At 43.0% G+C, this 22,698-nt stretch overlaps 1 protein-coding gene across 1 annotated transcript in view; it reads left to right on the forward strand.

Annotated features, from left to right (window-relative positions):
* Window positions 1-22,698, forward strand: part of SNTB1 (syntrophin beta 1) — a 176,586-nt gene that overhangs the window by 146,724 nt on the left and 7,164 nt on the right. The window contains exons 4-6 of the mRNA XM_073330230.1: window positions 5,630-5,769; window positions 18,643-18,839; window positions 22,252-22,442. Of these exons, the coding sequence (XP_073186331.1) occupies window positions 5,630-5,769; window positions 18,643-18,839; window positions 22,252-22,442 (528 nt within the window). The remainder of the gene's footprint in view (window positions 1-5,629; window positions 5,770-18,642; window positions 18,840-22,251; window positions 22,443-22,698) is intronic.

The raw sequence follows: 22,698 nt of genomic DNA on the forward strand, positions 1-22,698 counted from the left end.
AATAGTATAGGAACATATCAGCAAACATGCCAGCATTCTGCACCAATGAGGCAATAGAGCTGGTTGAAATTTTTAAAGGTTTGATTTTTTCTCAGTGAACTAGTTTGTCAGTATTTTGATGAAGGGAAAGAAATTTGCAAAAACTGACAACATTTGTACAGCTTATTCTTTTTTTCTCCCTTTTCCCATTTTCTGACCAGCTGGTTCAATGGGGACTGAGAGTCAGGAGACATTGGTGCTATTCCTGTCTCTGTCATTGGCTTCCTATGTGACCACGGGCAAGTTGCATAACCTTTCCGTGTCTCCGTTTCATCATCTGTAAAATGGAGACAGTACACTACAACTCACTATATTGCTGCCTATTATTTTGCCAACTCAAGAAGTCAATTTCTTTTTTTAGATTTAATTGTTCTTTGGTGTTTACATATTAATATCTAACAAATAATAATTGTAGATGGACTTGGTAGCAAAGCCTGCAGTTAAAGTTGCGGAACACTTACCATTTTAAGCCCCAACTTTGCCAAACTTTAACCATTTGAGCTGAAATTTTCCATGCTTGTCCTGTTCTTTGTGTTTTTAAATTGCAGTAAAAACAACTCAGCCATTTCCAGGAGTAAGGCTAGGAGAGAATAGGTGACTTTGTCAATATTAAAAATCTTTCCCAACATTCTTTTGTTTTTTAGGAATTCTAGCACTTCCATGGTTTGGAGCAGAAATTTGACATTTGGCAAGGTGGGGGCAAGGGTCACTTTGGAATTAGAAAGCATCTTTTGCTAACCCCATAAAAATCCATCCAAATTTGGCTAAAAGTTGCCATTTGCAAATACTGATAGCTTTTCAGAAGCTTGCTGCTAAAATCTCTGAAGATTCCATCTTCACTTAACATGCTTCCTGGCCCCACAGAACTTGAGCTCCAGGAAGAGAAAAGCATCAGAAGCTACCACTTTGGTGTATGGAGAGAAGTGCTGAGCTGGGAGGCAGGAAGAGACTACAAGTTCTAGACTCAGGTCTTAAATACTTACGTGCACTTCACTATCCTTCTTAATGATCAAGGCTTCAACTCAGAGGCCTGGCAAGTATAATCCCCCATTTTACTGATTGGGTAGGTGAGAGGCTGCACAAATTCACTTTGGGCAGAGCTGGGAAAATACAACCGTTTCTCCATTGTGGTCGAGCCACATCTCCTCCATAGCCAAATTGCCTGTTAGAATGAATATGCCAGATCTGTGTGTGTGACTGTATTGTTTCTAACCACAAGACCCATTCCCAGCCAGGAATCCTTACTCCCAACATTTCATTGCTGTCAAGTGTATCATGTCCTGCTCTAGTGGCTGGTCCATACAAAAAATAACAGACTATTACTGCTCTTGGTTACTCCTTTAACTCAAGTAGTAGCAATCTGTGCTATGGATCTGAAGGACCTACCTTCAAACTGCTGATGACCACATGATGGAATTTATATTTTCTAGTTTTCTTTTTTTAAACCTAGAAAATTAAAAAAAACTGCATTTAAGGAAACAACGAGGAGTCCAGTGGCACCTTAAAGACTAATAGATTTATTTGAGCATAAGCTTTCGTGGGTAAAAAAACCCACTGCTTTTTCCCAAATAAATCTGCTAGTTTTTAAGGTGCCACCAGACTCCTCATTGTTTTTGTGGATACAGACTAACACGGCTACCCCTCTGATACATTTAAGGAACACTCCCATGCAAAGTCCAGCACTCAGAAGTTAGGAAATGACAGAATTAAGGTTCCCCCTTAATTTTTCCTTGATAACTGTGGTATCTGTGTTGTTAGTTGCTTGATATGTTTTTGGTGACTGGCATATTTGTGATTAGCACTTGTCTATTAATACTTTGGGTTTTGTCTGCTTGCTTGACTGTTTGATGGATTAATTGTGTGGCTGCTCTCCCCTGGGAACCACATGAAAATGAGATGTTGCAGCAAGAAAAATTGTAAATAAATATATGGATGTTCATCAAAACAAACTGATGAACCTTTAATCGGTTTAGGCTGTTTTTTTCCTTGTAATTAAAACAGAGGCATTAATAACCATGGAGAAACCATCTACCTACTTACAAAGGAGTGTGATTATTGAAAGACTTAATTCACATGGGAAATACCTCTGGTATTTTAGAGTGGGTCTAAGCAACACTTGAGTTTGAAATGCAAACTTATGCAGAGTTCGAGAGATTTGGGGCCTGGTGTTGTGGTTTGGAGCCATCTTAGAAGTAGACTTAGAAAACCTGTCTTATGAAAGGAGACTCAAAGAGCTTGGCTTGTTTAGCCTAACCAAAAGAAGGCTGAGAGGAGATATGATTGAAATCTATAAATATATCAGAGGGATAAATACCATGGAGGGAGAAGACTTATTTAAGCTCAGTACCAATGGGGACACAAGAACAAATGGATATAAACTGGCTATCAGGAAGTTTAGACTTGAAATTAGACAAAGGTTTCTAACCATCAGAGGAGTGAAGTTCTGGAACAGCCTTCCAAGGGAAGCAGTGGGGGCAAAAGACATCTGGCTTCAAGACTAAGCTTGATAAGTTTATGGAGGGGATGGTATGATGGGATAGCCTAATTTTGGCAATTAATTGATCTTTGACTATTAGCTGTAAGTATGCCCAATGGCCTATGATGATATGTTAGATGGGGTGGGTTCTGAGTTACTACAGCAAATTCTTTCCTGGGTGTCTGGCTGGTGAGTCTTGCCCACATGCTCAGGGTTGAGCTGATCGCCATATTTGGGGTCAGGAAGGAATTTTCCTCCAGGGCAGATTAGCAGAGGCCCTGGGGGTTTTCCACCTTCCTCTGCAGCGTGGGGCGTGGGTCACTTGCTGGAGGATTCTCTGCACCTTGAAATCTTTAAACCATGATTTGAGGACTTCAGTAACTCAGACATAGGTCAGGGGTTTGTTACAGGAGTGAGTGGGTGAGATTCTGTGGTCTGCGTTGTGCAGGAGGTCAGACTAGACGATCATAATGGTCTCTTCTGACCTTAAAGTCTATGATTCTATGACTTGAACTTCCCTAAAACTTGAGGATGTTTAATTGGGTCCTGTTTAGTCTATAAAGATACTCAGGTTTAAACTTAGTTCTGAATCTGATTCCCCTTCCCATGCTGTGAGGACACGAACACAGCTGCTCGTTGCATGTCCTCTCCATTGTTACAGCCCATGTGTTTGTACAGTACCTGGCACAGTGGGATACTGGTCCATGACTACAAGTCCTATGCACTATGGTAATACAAATAATAATAATAGGAATGAGACTCAGGCCCCATATTTTAACCCTAGTAGATTTAATTATGTAACCTAGTACATGGTTCTTTAATCAAGCTACAGAGATGTTCCCAAGTTTCAAAATTTGGTTTCAGATTTTTCTACCATTCAAGTGGTTTTGGTTTCTGATGTTTCAATTCATACCCATCGTATACAAACTTTAGAACTGCATCCGAACTTCCTCTCACTTGGAGGCAGTTCGGATCAATGTTCTGGTTCAAGCCCATATCTGGTTCTGATTCTGTTTGTTTAAACTGATAATTGTGAAAATGTTTTGAAGCCAGGACTGCACAAATAGAGAGAGAACAGTCCTCAGAGGACACAGAACGCATTGGCTGCTGAAGTAAAATGCAAAACGTGCTCCAGAATCACAGATCACTACCACTTGGACTAAAGGAGAAGTTCTATTAGCAATACTAATATTGTTTCTTTTTAGGTGCTTTTGGGGGGGGAGTGGGAACCACAAGGGATAACAATTACCAACATCAGATCAGACACCACCAAGGAGAAGTACACGTACATGACCCTACATTACAGGCTGTGAATTTCAGGGGGAGATCTTTTAAGACATGTAGCTGTGTTTTGAAGAGAATTGCCTCTAAAATTGCAACACACAAAATGATGAACTGTTCTTCTCCAAAGGGAATTATTTTAAAAATATTTTCATGTAGAATCTATGTTCACGTAGGTGTGTGTTTGGGTAGGTGGTAACAGGTAGCTATGCCATAACTGTCCATGCTGTTGGCAGCAGAAAAGAGGAAAATTATTAAATGGAAAGTTGGAGGAAGAAGGAGGTGAATTTACTGCCACTTTGGGGTGGGTAATAGTTAAGGCTTTGTTTTAGTCACAGGTATTTTTAGTAAAAGTCATGGACAGGTCACGGTCAGTAAACAAAAGTTCACGGTCTGTGACCTGTCCATGACTTCTACTATACACCCCAGACCAAATCCTGGGAGGAAGCGTGGCCCAGGGGCACCGCAGGTGCTCAGGTGGGAGCACTGCAGTTGCTGGGGGCAGGGGGTGGGTGGGTGGGAGAGCAGTGGCCTGGAGCGCGTGGGCCAGGACCCCTTCTACTGCTGGGAGGGTGGGGGGTGGGCAGCAGCGGGCAGCCCAGGACCCCCAGTGGCTCCGCACCTCCCCGGGAGTGGTGACATCCCCCTCGCTCAGCTCCTAGGCAGAGGCGTGGCTAGTGGCCCAAGACTGCCCCAGCAGCAGCTGGTGCGACTGGTGCAGGGGCTGCCTGATCTGCTCCCAGGCCAGGTGCACCGGCCACTGCAGAAGTGACTGAGGTCATGGAAAACCACAGAATCCGTGACTTCCATGACAAACTCGCAGCCTTAGTAATAGTCACTCTTTTTGTCCAATTTGAACAAAACATGAAATCAAATTCACTGTTTTTGAGATATTTTTTTCTCAATGTAAAACCAAAACATGTTTTTGTTCATGTTGTTTCAGGAAGAATGATAGACATGTAGGGTTTGAAGGGACCTTTAAGAGGTCATCTAGTCCTGACCCCTGCACTGAAGCAGGATGAAGTAAACCTAGACCATCCATGACAGGTGTTTGTCTAACCTGTTCTTAAAAACCTCCAATGATGCTGATTCTGCAGCCTCCCTAGGTAACCCATTCCAGCGGCACAGAATTCTCCCAGGAGTATAACCTGAGAAGTAACCTACTACTACAATGAGTGCATGATAGTAAGTACAACACCAGAGATGAAATTCTAGCTCCATCGAAGTCAATGGACTTTTTTGCCATTGATTTCAGTAGAGCCAGGATTTCAGCCCAGTGGTAAGTTGAGTGCAGGATCATACCAAGAATCATTAATCATAGAAATTAGAGAGAGATCATCAGGTTTTCCCTCTCCCCCACCACCCCATGTCACTATTTTAGAGTTGTTTCTGGGTAGCGGCCTGGGTGTATGCTTTGCATTGATTCTCGTTGCTTATTCAAGGACAACGGACCTCATAGGTTCTTAAAGATCAAATATAAATAACAGAGCTGGCTCTGTCTCAGTTTTCTCCTGCTTATTTCACGTATGTAACAGCCCATAGTGAGCAAAGGATACAGCAGGTTTGGAAGTTTTAGTACTAATGACAATGACAGATGTTCATCAATCTGCTTGTGCTTTAATCCATTTTTGCTGCTTCTAGTCATAAATTTAGGATATTATTCAGGAGGCAGAATCGTTCCAGAGACCTGTAGTAGTAAAACTTGTTTCTTCATTAATTTTTTCAGTCCAAATCCTGCTTGCTCACATTGACAGGCTCTGTAGTTGCAGGCTGCTAGCCTGTCCCCCTTCTCTTCCTCACTCATTATTTCATTGAAACTGTGTTCTTTTCCAGGTGCCAGGAGAGAATGAGAAGCACTGGAAGCCAGCACTGGTTGTACTGACGGAGAAGGACCTTTTAATATATGACAGCATGCCACGAATGAAAGAAGCTTGGTTCAGCCCTCTACATACTTACCCTCTGCTAGCCACCAGGTAGTTTTATATTTTATTGCAGGCACTTCAGTCGTTATTTGGAGTGGGTAAACCTGGTAAGAAAAGAGATACTCACGTACATCACACATAAAATGTCATGTTTTTAGAACCAAACTTTTTGTTAAGGTCTTGAAATACTCAGTTTATGTGTCCTTCTCTCCCCCACTTCCAAATTCTGTCCAAGACTGGAAATGCCAAAATATCACAAGAAAGATTATTTCTGCTATACTGTGAGCCAAGAATTGAAACAGAAATTCTGGAAATCTCATGGCAGAGCCTGTTTCCATGAGATTTCCAATCAAATTTGCAGACCCAAGGGCTTGAAATAAGCATCTGCGCTTCTGAATGCTTATCCATGCTAAACCTACCAGGAAGTCAATGTAGTACATTACTACTATCAGGGTTGGAACCATGACACCCAGTAGTGTTTCTACAGCTGAGCTTTTTGGAAGCTCACCTATCACCAGGAGTCATGCACATTTTTGGAATGTTTTACTTTCAGCATTGTTAGCGTTTCTGTTCTAAGTGGCTTATTTACAGCTTTTCCTAATTCAGTGAACTCTTTGTTCTCATAATCTAATCTATCTATCTTTCTATCTAAGGTATGTCTAGGGTTCCCATCACCATAGTATTTCAACACCAGATACCATACCTGCCCATCTCTAGTAATACCCAAGCTCTGTCCAAAAGAGATGGGTAGGTACTGAAATGCTTTAACTGGTGGAGTGTGTTGGAGTGCCAGAATGCTCCCCATAACTAATCAAGTCAAACAAATGAATAACACTGGTTGGACTCCATGCTTAAATATTGATTTAACAAAATGCTTTTATGTGGCCATTATTGAGATAGACAAACTGGGCAAGACTTATCAATAGTGACTAGTGATTTTGGGTGCCCAATGTGATGCAATTTAACAGGACCTGATTTTCTGAAACTGCTGAGCATCTGCCCTCTGAAAATCAGGCCCATTTGATATGTGTCAAGTTGGATCCCCAATTACTGAGTCACCCAAAATCACAAATTTTTTGTCCCAGGAGTATGTACATCAAGATAATCCATTGGAAGGTATTGAAATGTTCCCAGACTCACCTGTGTGAGTGAAAATGCTTTGCAAATAATGCTGTAGTACCATTTTCCATTCTTTTTAATAATGAATCAAATAACCCACCTGACAGATCCAAAATAATGTGAGTAGGTCTGTTTTGCCTGGAGAAACTGACGCTTAGACCTGGAGAGGCGTGTGGTCTCCTTACCATCCTCTGTGTGTCTGTGTCCATAACGTGGAGAAAGAAACGCAACAGAAAAGCAAAGACTACAGCATATTTCTTAACTAAACTAGTGTCCTTGTAATGATCTACAGTATATTTACTTTAGACAAAAACTAAAGTGCAGTGCCGCCCCAAAAATATTTTCACTCATAGGCATCATATGCGAAATCATTGCCAAGCAAACGTGTAGAGCACAGGAAGTGCACGCATCATACCCTCATGTTTTTCCTACAGAGTCCAGTTAAAGTATTTTCCAACTGTGTTATGGACTTCCTGCTTCTCTCATGGATCTGACTCCCAGTAGACCCCAGAGAGAAATACTGGCTTGGGTCAGTATAGTGCAATTAAATCCTGAGTTGACACCGTCAGACATACAGCTGTCAGACACACTGACTTCATTTTTATTTACGAGCATGTGTGAGGGATCCTGTGCTATGGAAAGATCTGCCCACATTTGTTCCTTACACTGAGAGTCATCTATGGCTTTTGATGCTAATTCTAATCGTATTTGTCTGCTAGAACAGTCTCAGGGCTTGAGAAGGAGTTGCTGTTCTCATTTCCCTGGTCTGACTCCAAGTCAGATTATTTCCCAGTGCCATTCCATTCAGTGGGACTGGTGCCAAGTAGCCACAAGTGGTATCACTCACGGCAAGCTCACTGGTTCCTTTTGGCTCTCACTCGTTTGCTTTACTCAACTGAGTTTTGTTGCCTAACGATCTAAGATTTTGTTGTTGAATAATTCACTGAAAAATAAATCAAAATTTAATCAAAAGGCCAAGGATACTAGAAGTTATTTCACCCCAAAGTATCTAGACCCTTGGGAACTTTCAAACATAGTCAAAGAGAAGTAACTTATTCATTCCTGTTCACACAGTGTTGTTGTAAAGTAAGGTGACCACACTGTGCTTTACAACATACTGACAAGCTTATTGTGTGCCTCCAGCAAATCCAATAAGAGGACAACAGCTCACGTTCAAGAATCCCTATTTAAAGCTAGGTAGGATGTTGCAGCAGAAGGGTGTGTCAGAACTGCGGGACGTGCTGACATTCCATCACCAGACTCTGATACCATGTATACTCCGCGACTGGTAGTGCATCCCGAGGCTGTAACATTGTATCAGGGTAGCTGGGCCCATGCCAGGATGATGGATCATCTCGTCCCATTGCAACATCTTTCTGTGCTGAGGAGGTGGCAGAATGTTGTGACCCAGTGGGGGATGAGTCCTGGAATGGGCAAATGCTAACCCGAGGAAGCTTTAAATGGGGGCGGAAGAAGAAATTAATCTGTACCCATGTTTCTTGATAGAACTTTCTGAAAACATACACAATGAGGGATAAAGGAGCTTGCATTAAATGAAATAACACTAATAATGACTTGTACTGCAGATGGGGTTTTAAAAAACTCAAGCAATACAAGACACATACTGGATAGAGAGTCTCTCTCTCTCTCTCTCTTCTTTGTCTGGGGGATACATATTGTACCAACAAGTAGGTGTTACAGTAGCGTGTTGTGCAGGATACACAGAGTGCGAAATCCTTGCCCTGGGAGCAGAGACCGGAGACACGGTTGTATAAGTGTTGCTGCTTTGCGATGTTATGTGCTGTGAGCTTCACAGACCACACTGTTCAGCTAAATCAAGAAGGGCAGCCAGAACAGTCCACCTAGCTAGGGAGTAAGATTAACCACAGGCGCCTGGAGGCGTGTTGGCAGGACAGTGAAGGGATACATTCGCTGCTGCTGCCCATGCCGTGCCTGCAGAGGGAATAAAAGAAACACATTAGTCTCTTGGACTCTCAATTCAGTACCTCGCACACAACACTGATTTCACCCCTAAAGACAGATTAAATGGCAAGATAGTATTTGCCATATTTCTTTAGTACTTCCCCATGCATCTCTTATTTTTCTTCTAACCTTCAGGCTTTTGAGGGAGAAGTTGGCCTTTTTTGCACCCTCTTTGGCCCCAAAACAAACAAACAAACTAAAGCTCTTCAGTGGCCACATCCATCCCCCAGTGAAGTCAATGGGAATCTTTCTACTGATTTAAGTGGGGAGTTGGATTGGACCCTAAATCAGTGGTTCTCAAACTTTTGTACTGGTGACCACTTCCGCACAGCAAGCCTCTGAGTGTGACCCCCTTTTTAAATTAAAAACACTTTTTTATATATTGAACACCACTATAAATGCTGGAGGCAAAGCGGGGCTTGGGGTGAAAGCTGACAGCTCGTGACCCCCCCCATGTAATAAGCTCGCGATCCCCTGAGGGGTTCTGACCCCCCAGTTTGAGAACCCCTGCCCTAAATGCTTGACAATAAGTGCACTTGGAATAATGTTTTAAAGAACTCGGACTGGGTAAAAATTTCAAATGAACCAAAGTCCCATTTTCAGTATTGACGTAGGCACATAGGAGCTTTGGTTCCATACACTTTCACTGAGACTTAGGGCTTGTTAACCTGTACTATTAGACTGCAGCAAGTTGGGGTGTGAATCTACCCCGCCCTAGTCTGCTGTGGTTAACAGTTTCTGTGCATTCTGACACATGTTAACAGTTCATTAACTCACTTTGAGCTAGTGCCATTTCAAAGAAGACTAAATCAGGCTACTGTAAAGAGCCATTAAAGGACATTAGCAGGATGCACGCAGACCAGAGACGGCTGGTGCGGGTTAGATTCCCACCCCACTTTGCTGCAGTTAAAGTAGACAAACCCATAGGCTCCAAGGGCCCAGATCTTCAAAGTATTTAGGCACCTAAATCCCACTTATTTTAATGGGAGAGGTAGCCTGGATGCCTCTGGCTATGTCTACACTACAGCCTATGTCGGTGTAACGTACATCACATAAGTTACACCAACATAAGCGCTGGTGTGTACAGCTTCTCCAGCCTACATAGCTACCACCGCTTGCAGGGGTGGTTTTGTTATGCCGATGGAAGAGCTCTGTCCTGTTGGCATAGAGCGTCTTCACCAGATGCACAGCAGACGTACTGCCGTATGTGTAGACATGCACTTAAGTCTCTATTGAAAATGGGATTTAGGGCCCTAAGTCACTTGGGTACTTTGGAAAATGTTAGCTCAGATCTTTTAAAGTGTGTGTGTGCATTGTAATTCTATCCCTCTCCCCATTTACAATGGATACAGTATTGCCTGTGTGTCAGGGACAAATGAAAGTGACTTGTGACTGTGCTGGGACATAGGCTATGTCTACACTTACCGTGGATCCCAATGCTGCTGCGATTGATGCATCGGGGGTCGAATTAGTGGGTCTAGTGAAGACCTCCTAAATCTATGGCAGAGCGCTCTCCTGTCGACTCTGGTACTCCACCGAGAATGAGAGGAGTAAGTAAGTCGATGAGAGAGCATTTCCTGTCGACCCAGTGCGGTGTAGACACCACAGTAAATTGATCTAAGTTACATCGATTCCAGCTACATTATTCATGACAGAAGCAGCGGCTTCTAGGCTTATGAGAAACCTTTAGCTGGTAGTAAGGAGGTGCAAATGGGTATTTAAAGAGGAATACAGGGCCTGATGTTCCTGGTGAGACCATTGTAGATCATCTTCAGTATCCTGCCTACAGTAGTGTCCTATTCCTGATGCTTAAGAAAATGAAGACAGGAAAAATCAATGACACAATGCACCTAGACACTTGTGCAATGACACAGTGAAACTGGGCAAAAAAAAATCCTTCAGAACCCATGTGATTTCACTTTCTGAAGCCCTGAATGTGAGCATATTATGCCTGGAAGCACACATTTTTGCTGATCTGTTTGTGGGTAGGCGGGTTTTCACAGTTTGGACGTCCTATGTATTTTTGAACCAATTAACCCTGTCTACTACTGACTGTGGTGTCTTTTTTTTAAACATCCTGTTACTTTTGTATTTTGTTCAAAGCCCAGTGGGACTCCTAATTTGATTATCTGCCATACAGCGTGTGTGCAGGGGGGGGGGGGGAGGGGAAGGGGGCTTGGTGTTTTTTTTTAAAGCATGCAGTTTACTACTGATGTTGACTACTACTTTCAGACATTTGTTAGTGATTAGCCTGCCCACTGGCACATTCTCTAATACCCTTCTGTGAATTGACTGATGCAATTTATAACTTTTCACCTGGAAAGTTTGCAGACAGCATGTTGTAATCTTGGCTGTTCCCATCTTTCTGCTTTTTTATGAGTCCTTGGGAAAACGTTTTTGCTAAGCTAAAGCAGATTTGAAATGCTGCTGAACACTGAAAAAGTTCAGTAGAAGATACTATTGTACAGAGTCCTGTTCAATCTACCTTAGGCAATGAGCAGAGGAAGTTGGAGGTAGGATAAGGGGTACAGTATTTCTACTGCACTGTAGTAGCAGAATTGCAGCCTGTCCTTGTTTGCTTGTCAGTTTGCCACCAGTAGGTTTACATGGATCTGTCTTTTTTTTCTTTTTCTTATTTAACATTTGATTTTTTTTTCAATATTTCAACATATAAATGTTAGGCATCCATATAAGTCCTAAAGAACAACATCAGTCTGTACTTCCAGCTTTGTGTGGAATATGGCTTATATATAATAGAGATAAGTTTAAATGATACACTTGGGAGGCATTGTACTCTGGGACTACAAGAGGAGATTGGGAGTTAGGGCTCCTGCATTTTGGTGCTGAGTCTGAGACATTTTTGCCATAATATGTGTGTTTCAGTTTGCTCTCATTTGTCCAACAGGGATAACAATACTTACCCATAGCACAGGAGTGTGTGCAGCTTAAAAAATTCGATGTTAAATGTGTGTAAAGTGCTGTAGAAGTTAAAGGAAACAACCACCCTACAATAAAACTGCATTACATATCATAGTAGACATGAACAAAATGCTAAGTCCCAGATTCAGTCCCATCTACACATTATGATGCCAAAAAACTAATGCAAAGCTACATCCTGGGTCCTAAATTGTATTAACTTGGTTAGTAGTTAATGCGTTTGTCTGGAAACATTCTTGATGCTTTGGAACACAAATCATCAAATAGCTTTTGTTGTTAATTAATCATAGAATCATAGAATATCAGGGTTGGAAGGGACCTCAGGAGGTCATCTAGTCCAGTGGTTCTCAAAGCTGGTCCGCCGCTTGTTCAGGGAAAGCCCCTGGAGCGGCGAACCGTGGCCAGTGGGAGCCGCAATCGGCTGAACCTGCGGACACGGCAGGTAAACAAACTGGTCTGGCGTGCCAGGGGCTTTCCTTGAATAAGCGGCAGACCGGCTTTGAGAACCACTGATCTAGTCCTACCTCCTGCTTGAAGTAGGACCAATCCCCAATTTTTGCCCCAGATCCCTAAATGACCCCCTCAAGGATTGAACTCAGAATCCTGGGTTTAGCAGGCCAATGCTGAAACCACTGAGCTATCCCTGCCCCAGCTTAGACATTTGATGATCACAATTACTGTGTGTTATGTTTAATTTATCTAGGTATTTCTAACGTTCCCCACACTGTTATCTGAGCGCCAAGCTGTTTTGAGTACTCCCCAGTTCCACAAACACTATTTCTGCAACATGACTAGAAAAACCTTCAACCAACCCAAAATGTGGAGAGCTCTTTCAAACTTTTATTGCTTTCTTCCTTTAGGAGGGTCGGAAAGCTTAGTATTATCTTGTCTTGAGTCTTCCAGTGATGTTACATTAGGGACAAAACTAGGATGAGTGAGCAGGGAGGGACAGATTTCCAAAGGGCATAGCTGTTCAAGAGCAGGTCTCATGGGGGAAGTCAAACTGGGGATTGTCCTGTGGAGAAAAGAAGTAATGTTACATGATTAGTTTTTTCAAAGCTTTCTGCTAGACTGAGCTGCTTGATGACTGCACTTGATGAAGAACTTAAATCAATGCCTACTGACATAAACCTAAGCTGAGCAGTTGAATACCTGCTTTGAAAATACTCCCCAGGGTGTCAATGAGAATTTCACTGTCATTTGTGAAGATTTTTCTGTGCTGCAACAAATGCCTGAGATTCTTTTCATATCATTAAAGTAAAATGCAGACCACAGAGTCCCACCCAGCACCAACACCTTGGTTTGTATTCCTCATCTCGTGCTACTGTGCATACGTAAAGAACTGAAAAATGGAGAAGGGAGACAGAATACAAATAGAAGAGGGAGCAATCAGATAAACTGAAAAACTAATCTGTGTTTACAGCTCTCTGCAGAATGTAAAGAGGGGCATTTTACAGTAACTGTCTATTCCTAATACACCCTATATCAACTTATTCCTGAGCAGACTGGTTTATAATTACTAACATTCTTATGCCCTCTGGCGGCTGCTCTGAGTTCTGGTGAAAAAACTCTAGAAGCTCTCAGTGCTTCTTAGACATATACTATATCTCAGGGGTTCTCAACCTTTTCCTTTTTGCCCCCCCCCCCCCAGCATGCCATAAAAACTCCACGGCTCACCAGAGCCACAATAACTGTTTTTCTGCATATAAAAGCCAGGGCCGGCATTAATGCGTAGCAAGCAGGACAGTTGCCCAGGCCCCACGCCACAGGACCCCCCCCAAAGCTACATTGCTCAGGATTCAACTTCAAGCCCCGGGTGGCAGGGCTCTGGGCTTCAGCCCCATGCAGTGAGGCTTTGGCTTTCTGCCCTGGGCCCCAGCGAGTCTAATGCTGCCCTGCTTGGCGGACCCCCTGAAACCTGCTCATGGCCCCCCAGGGGGCCTTGGACCCCTGGTTGAGAACCACTGGGTGGATCTTATATCTTGGAAAGTCTGTCCTGTTGAGTAACCTTCAGGTGACTGCACTGGCTGAAAGTTGAAGGTTATGCTAATAACTAGCTTCCAGGCTATCTCTGGAGTTCTTTGTAGTGTCCACCATTGAATAACCATCAGCTGACCTCTTTTTAATATGAATAGCGAAAGATGTGCATGCTAGTAAATATTCTGACATTCCGTAATGTTATTAGGACTGTTGGCAAGCTCTCAAAGTGGTTTTGCATATCTCCTCAAATGAAGAACTGATTTTTACGTCAATCAGCCAGTTTGAGCAGCTAAATAACATGCTCTTCGGTTTCGCAAAAAGAACTGGTTTAGCTGGCTTTCTTTAATGGCTGTCAGGTTTTTCAGTAGCCTGATGTTGCCAATATTTCATATGAACAGCAATAGTATTGGCCAAAAGGAGACTTGGGAGTCCTTTGTCTCAGACTTAAAGACCTAAGTAATGATATCCCATAATATTAACTCCCTGCTGAATACCTGTCTAGTTCATGTCTTACTGCTGGACTTTGAAAAGCCTGATCTCTAACTGGATGTACAATTGATGCCATCCATGATGAGCAGAATTTTAAATAATGTAGCTAAAGTTCTAGTAAGTAAGAAGTAAGAGTAAGTAAGAAGGTAGTGGTGTGGATAAGGAAGTAGGGAATAAATATGGTTCATACTGGATGTGACACTATGGTACTAGGTAGGTCCAACATGCTGCTCGTGTCTGTCAACATATTGTAGGACCAGTAATGTTAGCCCTGCTGTATTACTGATGTTATCGATAACAAGTTGCAGTGGGGGAGGTTTAGATTGGATATTAGGAAAAACTTTTTCACTAAGAGGGTGGTGAAACACTGGAATGCGTTATCTAGGGAGGTGGTAGAATCTCCTTCCTTAGAGGTTTTTAAGGTCAGGCTTGACAAAGCCCTGGCTGGGATGATTTAACTGGGAATTGGTCCTGCTTTGAGCAGGGGGTTGGACTAGATGACCTTCTGGGGTCCCTTCCAACCCTGATATTCTATGATTCTATGTGATGCTATTTTCCTGTAGAAGTGAACTAGTTTTAGGCACTTACTATCTCGGAGTATGTGGTTTCCAAATTGAGTGGCATAGCGTGTGACAAGTGCTGGGAAATACTTAGCAGAGCAGTTAATGAACTCTGTCCACAGCAGAAAGGATGTGACAGAGGACTTTGAAATAGTTTCCTAGTGTACAATTTCTCATGGGCAATAATGTTAAGTCTGTACTTTGTGACTTACTGTTTTATAACAACAGGTTGATATTGTAAAACATCCTCTATCTATGGCTCTCAAACCTCCTTACTAAAAATGGCTTGTCACTGGGGCAGTGTGAAAGTGATTACTATACCCATTGTGTGTATTGGGGAACTGAGGCCCAGACATGCTGTATGAAGTGTTGTTGTGAAGAGCTCTGTATAAGCTCGAAAGCTTATCTCTCACCAACAGAAGTTGGTCCAACAAAAGATATTGTCTCACCCATCTTGTCACCCACGCATGCTGTCATTTCCCCAAGGAAGTTAGAAGCAGAACCAGGAGTATACCCAGGAGTACTGACTCCAGTCCTCCACTCTGATAGTCAAAGGCCCGATGGCCCTTGCAGAGTTTTCACCGTATTGTCCTACTGGGAGAGGGGGTGAGAGCCCTGCAGAACAAACTGGGGACTCAGGAGGCCTCCACACAAGCTCTGATTCTTCCTCTTCCTCCATCGGGTCACATGGCTGCCAGGGAGGTGTGCTATCAGTTGTCCTCAGAATCTCCCGCAAAAGATGGGAGGGTGCCAAAGCTCGGAAAGGGGCTGTGGCAGTTAATGCCTCAAGCCATGCCTGCCTTGCAGGATGGAAGTGGGGTACTGTGATCACATACAGCTCTGTGGAAGAGGCACATTTCCCCAGCCACATGGTCAGAGGCAGATCTGCACACAGTAACCTGGCCCTGCTTTAATTTCGCATGGTTTGTCTTTTTTAAATCAAGGAAATTGATCAGAAGCTACAAATACATGGACAGTTTCTATCAAGTCAAAGATGGACAAACCTAGAAAACTTTATATCCCGGCAGGAAAGAAATTGCACTTCTGGAGGAGTGGGCCAGATCCTCAGCTCGTATAAATTGGCCTACCTCTGTTGTTTATACCAGCTGAGGATCTGGCCCATTATGTCTTTCAAAAATCTCCCTGCTCTAGGCATAATGTCTTTGCCTTTGTGATTTTATCTATTCAGATGAGCTTTTGTGTACAGTACTCTCTAAGGGGCAGTGTTTCAGAATGGAGGCATCTGATTCTCCAATGCCAAAGTCCTGTTGCTTCACTTCCTTTTTATTTTATAAAACACTGTCTTCATTAAACAGTACCATTCTGTGATGTCAGGCACAAGGAATCTTTTTTTAAGGTGTGCAAAATAAATCGTTAGCTGGGAATTAATATTTAAATGTAGGGATTATCTTACATTGCAGGTATTGGAGCAGTGGCCTTTTGTTATATATTGTCTCTGTGTATAACATTTATCATTAACATATGGTGAGATAAAAAAAAGACACATTTATATTCCTGTTTTCTTCAGGTGTCAGTTTTATAAGAATCTTCCTGGTTTCAGTTTATCAGTCTCTCCGAGATTTATTGTTTAACCCTTAAATGGTAAAATGTTTCTCTGCATTCATCATTACAATTGAACTGTTGCAATGTCCTTGAATTACTTCTCTAACTTGTCTAGTTGGTAGTGATCAATGGCTCCATGTCTAGTTGGCAGCCGGTATCAAGTGGAGTGCCCCAAGGGTCGGTCCTGGGGCCGGTTTTATTCAATATCTTCATAAATGATCTGGAGGATGGTGTGGATTGCACTCTCAGCAAATTTGCGGATGATACTAAACTGGGAGGAGTGGTAGATACGCTGGAGGGGAGGGATAGGATACAGAAGGACCTAGACCAATTGGAAGATTGGGCCAAAAGGAATCTGATGAGGTTCAATAAGGATAAGTGCAGGGTCCTGCACTTAGGACGGAAGAACCCAATGCACAGCTACAGACTAGGGACCGAATGGCTAGGCAGCAGTTCTGCGGAAAAGGACCTAGGGGTGACAGTGGACGAGAAGCTGGATATGAGTCAGCAGTGTGCCCTTGTTGCCAAGAAGGCCAATGGCATTTTGGGATGTATAAGTAGGGGCATAGCGAGCAGATCGAGGGACGTGATCGTTCCCCTCTATTCGACATTGGTGAGGCCTCATCTGGAGTACTGTGTCCAGTTTTGGGCCCCACACTTCAAGAAGGATGTGGATAAATTGGAGAGAGTCCAGCGAAGGGCAACAAAAATGATTAGGGGACTGGAACACATGACTTATGAGGAGAGGCTGAGGGAGCTGGGATTGTTTAGCCTGCAGAAGAGAAGAATGAGGGGGGATTTGATAGCTGCTTTCAACTACCTGAAAGGGGGTTCCAAAGAGGATGGCTCTAGACTGTTCTCAATGGTAGCAGATGACAGAACGAGGAGTAATGGTCTCAAGTTGCAGTGGGGGAGGTTTAGATTGGATATTAGGAAAAAACTTTTTCACTAAGAGGGTGGTGAAACACTGGAATGCGTTACCTAGGGAGGTGGTAGAATCTCCTTCCTTAGAGGTTTTTAAGGTCAGGCTTGACAAAGCCCTGGCTGGGATGATTTAACTGGGAATTGGTCCTGCTTTGAGCAGGGGGTTGGACTAGATGACCTTCTGGGGTCCCTTCCAACCCTGATATTCTATGATTCTACACAGACCCCTTAAAAATATGGATAATCTCAAGGAGAAAAGAGATATTTGGATGTCAATTTTATCTTAAAATAGCTTTTTCTGAAATTTAGCTTTTGGGCTAGATGACTCTTTGCCACTCTGAATATCAGCTGGTTGTCCTGGAGTAAAGGTAGCTTCAATTTTTCTTTATGTTCTACAAATATAAGAGAAAAGTTCAAGGTTACAGTTAGCTGGTGCATTTGAAATTATTTGCGCTTTAGTTGTTGAAGGAAAAATATATACAAGATGGTACTAGGTGTCTGCCCTTAGTTGATGTTTTATAGGAGCCTGTTACCTTGTTATCTAACATCATTTATTGTGAAGGTAGGCTGCAGATTTTTAGGTTTTTATCAGGGATACATTTTGCCACTGGAAGGAAGAGGTTTCTCTCTATATAATGTTATCTGAATTAGCACTCATATCTCTGAAGCAAAGCATACAGTTTAGGGCTTAAGCATTAGGGCCAGAATCAGGTGCATAATTGTGTAGCTAATTTTTATGCACAATTGGCACAATTGCCACAATCCCTGATGCAAATTAAATGTTTTGTACACCCAGATGAATATTTAGACACCCTGTCAACCGTTTAAACATCGTGTTGCTCCTTTGTATGTGAAGTTGCTTTAATTGTGAGGCAGACTTTGTGCTTGCTGCCCTGTGCTTTCAATGTTTTGAAAATCGGGCTCAGCAAGTATCATTTCTAGTCCAAATGAGAGAGAACTAGGATAATATACAACCCCAAACCCAGGATTTTGGCGCTGCTTGGTTGTGTTGTGTCCAGTTCCTGGAAGATGTGTCCACATCACAAAAGCCATCCCCCACAACTAATACTATTTGCCACTCTTGTTGGCAGCCTCAGCAGGGACGTCAAGCTCTGAGTGGGCTTGGAAACTGAGTTACTCTTTCTCCCATATGCAGGTCCATGTTAAGGCCTCTTGCCCTGCTTCTGCCCATTCTGTACCTGTTGTGTGGATAAACAGAAGCCTTCAGTCTCCAAGGCTATTACTCTCGAACCTTTCGCCAGCACTAAATTCACTCCATTGCGTACAGCTGTGCGACATGAAACTCCGAGCAGTCTGAGCAGCGTCAAGCAATGCAAGCATTTTATTTTGTTTTTAAATCCAATTTCAGGTTGGTCCATTCAGGTCCTGGTAAGGGATCCCCACAATTTGGGGTGGATTTATCTTTTGCAACGCGCACCGGTACAAGGCAAGGGATTGAAACCCATCTCTTCAGGACAGAGACTAGCAGAGACCTCTCACTGTGGACAAGGAACATAGTGCAGGGCTGCCACAATTCAGCTGAGCTGATCACGGAAATCACAACCTGTGAGTAACACTTGGAAGTTCTTCTTTACGTTGAGTCACTTTGGCATTTGTCCGTAGCCTGTTTCTCAGTGCGAGAATCAAAATGCTGGATCTGTGATCGTTAGTCCGGGATCAATGCTTCGAGAAGTTTGTTGGTTTCTCCAAGTTATTTCCACTGGAGCTGATTGAAACTTCAGAATGTAGATGAAATGTTACTGTGAAAAGTTTATTGCTGCTTTTGCAGCCAGCTCTTAACTTCTATAGTAACCGTGGCAAATTGTGTGTTTTCAGGCCCCCTATGGTGTCATTCTGACTTCCATTTTGCTCTTTTCGTCCTCATTCTGATACGAGTCTAGCAGCCAATAATGCATGAAGTGCTAGAGTCAGAGATGGGGACCTCATGCCTTTGGGAAGTGATTGTCATGATGAGAAAGGAAGGGCTCCTGCTGCTGCTATGCTTCTGTTTCAAAGGCCCACAGCTCTGTGACCCCTGGAAGGAACAACCTCGTGGAGTAAGAGGAGATATTGGGGGGAGGGAGTAAAGATTACTGGTGATCTGGTTGGGGCACCTGTCTGAAAAGAAGAGTGGGTAAGGTAGGAGCCATAAATGTCCAAAATTCACAAATAGATATTGGCCATTTACCCACCTTGACCTGCTTTTTTTAAAATAAAAAGTGGGGGGGAGTCTAATAACAATGGGTGCAAACCACCTCCCCTTTAAGACAACCTACCTTCCTTCTAAGATGCAGTCAAGATTGAGTGACTGAGCACAGCAGTCTCTCTTCTTAGGGCTTGTCTACATGGGGAAAATGGCATAGCTATTCTGGATTATCTCCCTGTCTGGATGCTCTCATTCTGGAATAAAAGTGTCCACAAGCAGAGTTATTCCAGAATAGCAATAGGGCTTCAAATTCACACCTCACCTTTTTTCAGATGAACTTCCCTTGCGGACAAGCCCATATTTTGGTCAACTGAACTTAAATGCCTGGCTGAGCCCCCTTCACCCTGCCGTTCCTATTTGTTGGTTTGCCTTCTTACTTGTTCAAAGGGGTGCAGTTCTCGCTGTTCAAGACCCATCCCCAAAACCTGTAAAATCCTTGTTTTGTGATCTCTTTGTCACCCACTCTTTCCTTTCATCAATGCTCGTAAAATTGGGTACTCCATCAATTTTACTTGAAGGTCTAAGACTCATCTGGCACTCAGTCCCCGAGCTAACCTAAAGGTTAAATCAGCCATGCTGCAGAATTCCTGCTGCAATAGGTGGTTACAATTATCAGGGTCTTTTTTCAATTACAAGGAAACTAATTAGTACTCAAAAGTGTCTTCATCTTTGTTGAAATTCTTCAGTGATTCCCTTTGCAGCTTTTAACTTTCGATGCTCATTTGGTGCTTGAAAAGAGAGGCTGACTCTCTGAATGTCTGCTTTGGAAGCAGGGGTGCTACCTGAATCTTAAGGTTAATGAGATTTTCTTTTGGATCTTGGCATTCAGAGATGCACACAAACATGAAGGGTGAGACAAATTAGGTCCAGGGGAATGACCTTTTTTATTTACTCCCTACAACACCCAACAAATTAATTTAACTATATATATTTGAGTGTTGTAAAGCAGAATGAATTTCAGTAGTCTTTCACAGGCTGGAGGCGTAGAACAAGGTCGTGATTAATTTACTGTAGGTCTATACCAAATGTGAAGTTTCACCAGGTATCAGTCAGTTCTCAGAGTTCTGCTTTTCATAGTCCTTCTCCACAGCTCTTCAGTCCAGCCTTTAAAAATAACACTTTGTTTTAGTGCTAAGTGGTATAAACTGTTCTAATTTTAGGGCATGTCTGCACAGCTCTGATTTTGTGGCCAATGACAGGCAGTTATCTTAACTGCTTACAAGTAACACAGCTCAGTTTACATCATCCACTCACCTGCCTTTCTTCCGTCTGCACCCGACACTTATCTGCCTAGCTCCGTCCTGACAAAGACATTCATGTCAGTTGATCCACTGTGCCTCTGTAAGGAGTAGTGTCCTGAGGAGGTGCCCATGAAGCCAGATCAGCTGCTCACGGGGCAATGCATTTGGAAGTGTCCTGGTGCAGAGAGGCAGCCTCTTGGGAGAAAGGAGGACCAACCAGAGTAGTTACTCAGACCAGGAGTAGCAAAAGCTTCCTACAAGTGTGTGGGTGGGGCCACCAGCGCCCAAACCATGGCCACACCACCCCTTCCCACCAAGCCCCCACCCTGCCCCTTCTCCCTAGTCCCCACCCCACGCCGGCTCTTCCTGCCAAGATTCCAGTCCTCACTCGCTCCTCTCCCCACACACCCGTCCCTTGCCCTGATAGCTGGTAAAAAGTGGGAGGGCCAGCCCCCCCGTTCCGGCACCCCTGACTCAGACACAATTTGGGGTTCTGTCTGTACTGCATAAAACAAACCCATTTGAAACACTTATGGAGAGGATTGCAGAGAGAACTTCAAACTAGAACATGTAGCTATCTTTGAATAGTTAGGAACAGAGTATGGAGCAACTGATCTCATATTGGAGGTCAGGGGAAGGCATAGTACCCTACAGGTACATGAGGGGCTTATTTCCAGGTAGAACTCCAGGCAGATGAAGGTAAAGACTCCACTCCTCTTGAGCAAGGAGTCAATCATTCAGGTAAGTATACCTATAAACAGTCAATGAGTGGCATTGTGGAGGTAACCAATAGCCTTGCCCTGCTGAGCACAAGAACAGCAGTAAACAGATCAGAAGGAACAACTAATTTCACCCACTCTCTATCCCTGAGCAAGAGCAAAGGATGAGGAAGGGTTTTACATATGCCTGATGGAAATTCAGTTGAAAGTTAACTGGTTCCAGTTGGCAATCAAATTTTGGAACAGAGCCAGGGCAGCTCATCCTTTTGTAGACATCACAGACCAGCAGAAACCAAGAGAATCCTGTGAAAGGACTCTAGTGAAACCTACTAGAATTTCCATGGGAATTGGTACTATGTGTGTGTGTGTCTATTAAGAATAAAACACACACAACTATATATGTTAAAGGAAACTCAGTGAAAGCCAATTAAGGAATAGTGCCTCTGGAATACAGAATAAAAACACATAAAATCCGACATTCAAATCCACACCATCTAGTTCTTTAGCTACTCATCTCCAATCACCAATCTCATACCCACACTACTTTAACTCTGTTTCAGAAAAGTGGCTTGAGTTTCTGTCTATAAAAGAATGTTGGTTTCTTTTTAGTTAAATAGAATTTGGAAGAGGTTTAAAGCAGGTCAAAATGTGGACGTAGACAGGGTGACTCTGTTTCCTTTAAAAGGTAGTTTCCTTGTTAATGTTGTAAGTAGAGTGGATAATAAGTCACCATAGATGTGAATGGTATTTTACAAATATAAGCTTCTTAAGGGCAGGGGTTTCATAATCTCAATTTTGTTTTTCATATTCAGCTTGCACCTACAAAAACCAGGAGTGCCGTTTGACCATCCATTATGAACATGGATTCTCTCTCACAGTTGAACCACAAGATGGTGCCTTGTCCAAAACAATTGCACAGTGTCCCTATGAAAAACTAAAAATGTCTTCAGATGATGGCATTAGGATGCTTTATTTAGACTTCGGAGGCAAAGATGGAGAATTTGTAAGTACTGCATTTAGCTATGGGAATGGAGGTGACCATTTGTGCATGCAACTATTACAAGCAATTATTCTTTGCATGATTAGCATGACAGTATGCTCAATGGAGCTGCCTGTCCTTGAGTTCGTGGTTTGGGGCAGGCACTTACAAGCCAGCTAACATAGGTTAAATATACACGTATGGGTGCCATGATTTCTGGTAATCAAAACGTAAATTGTTCCATGCACTGTTGAACTCCTAAAGTAATAATGACTGATAC

This window comes from Lepidochelys kempii, chromosome 2 (genome assembly GCF_965140265.1).
Source record: "Lepidochelys kempii isolate rLepKem1 chromosome 2, rLepKem1.hap2, whole genome shotgun sequence".
In the NCBI taxonomy this organism is placed as follows: Eukaryota; Metazoa; Chordata; order Testudines; family Cheloniidae; genus Lepidochelys; species Lepidochelys kempii.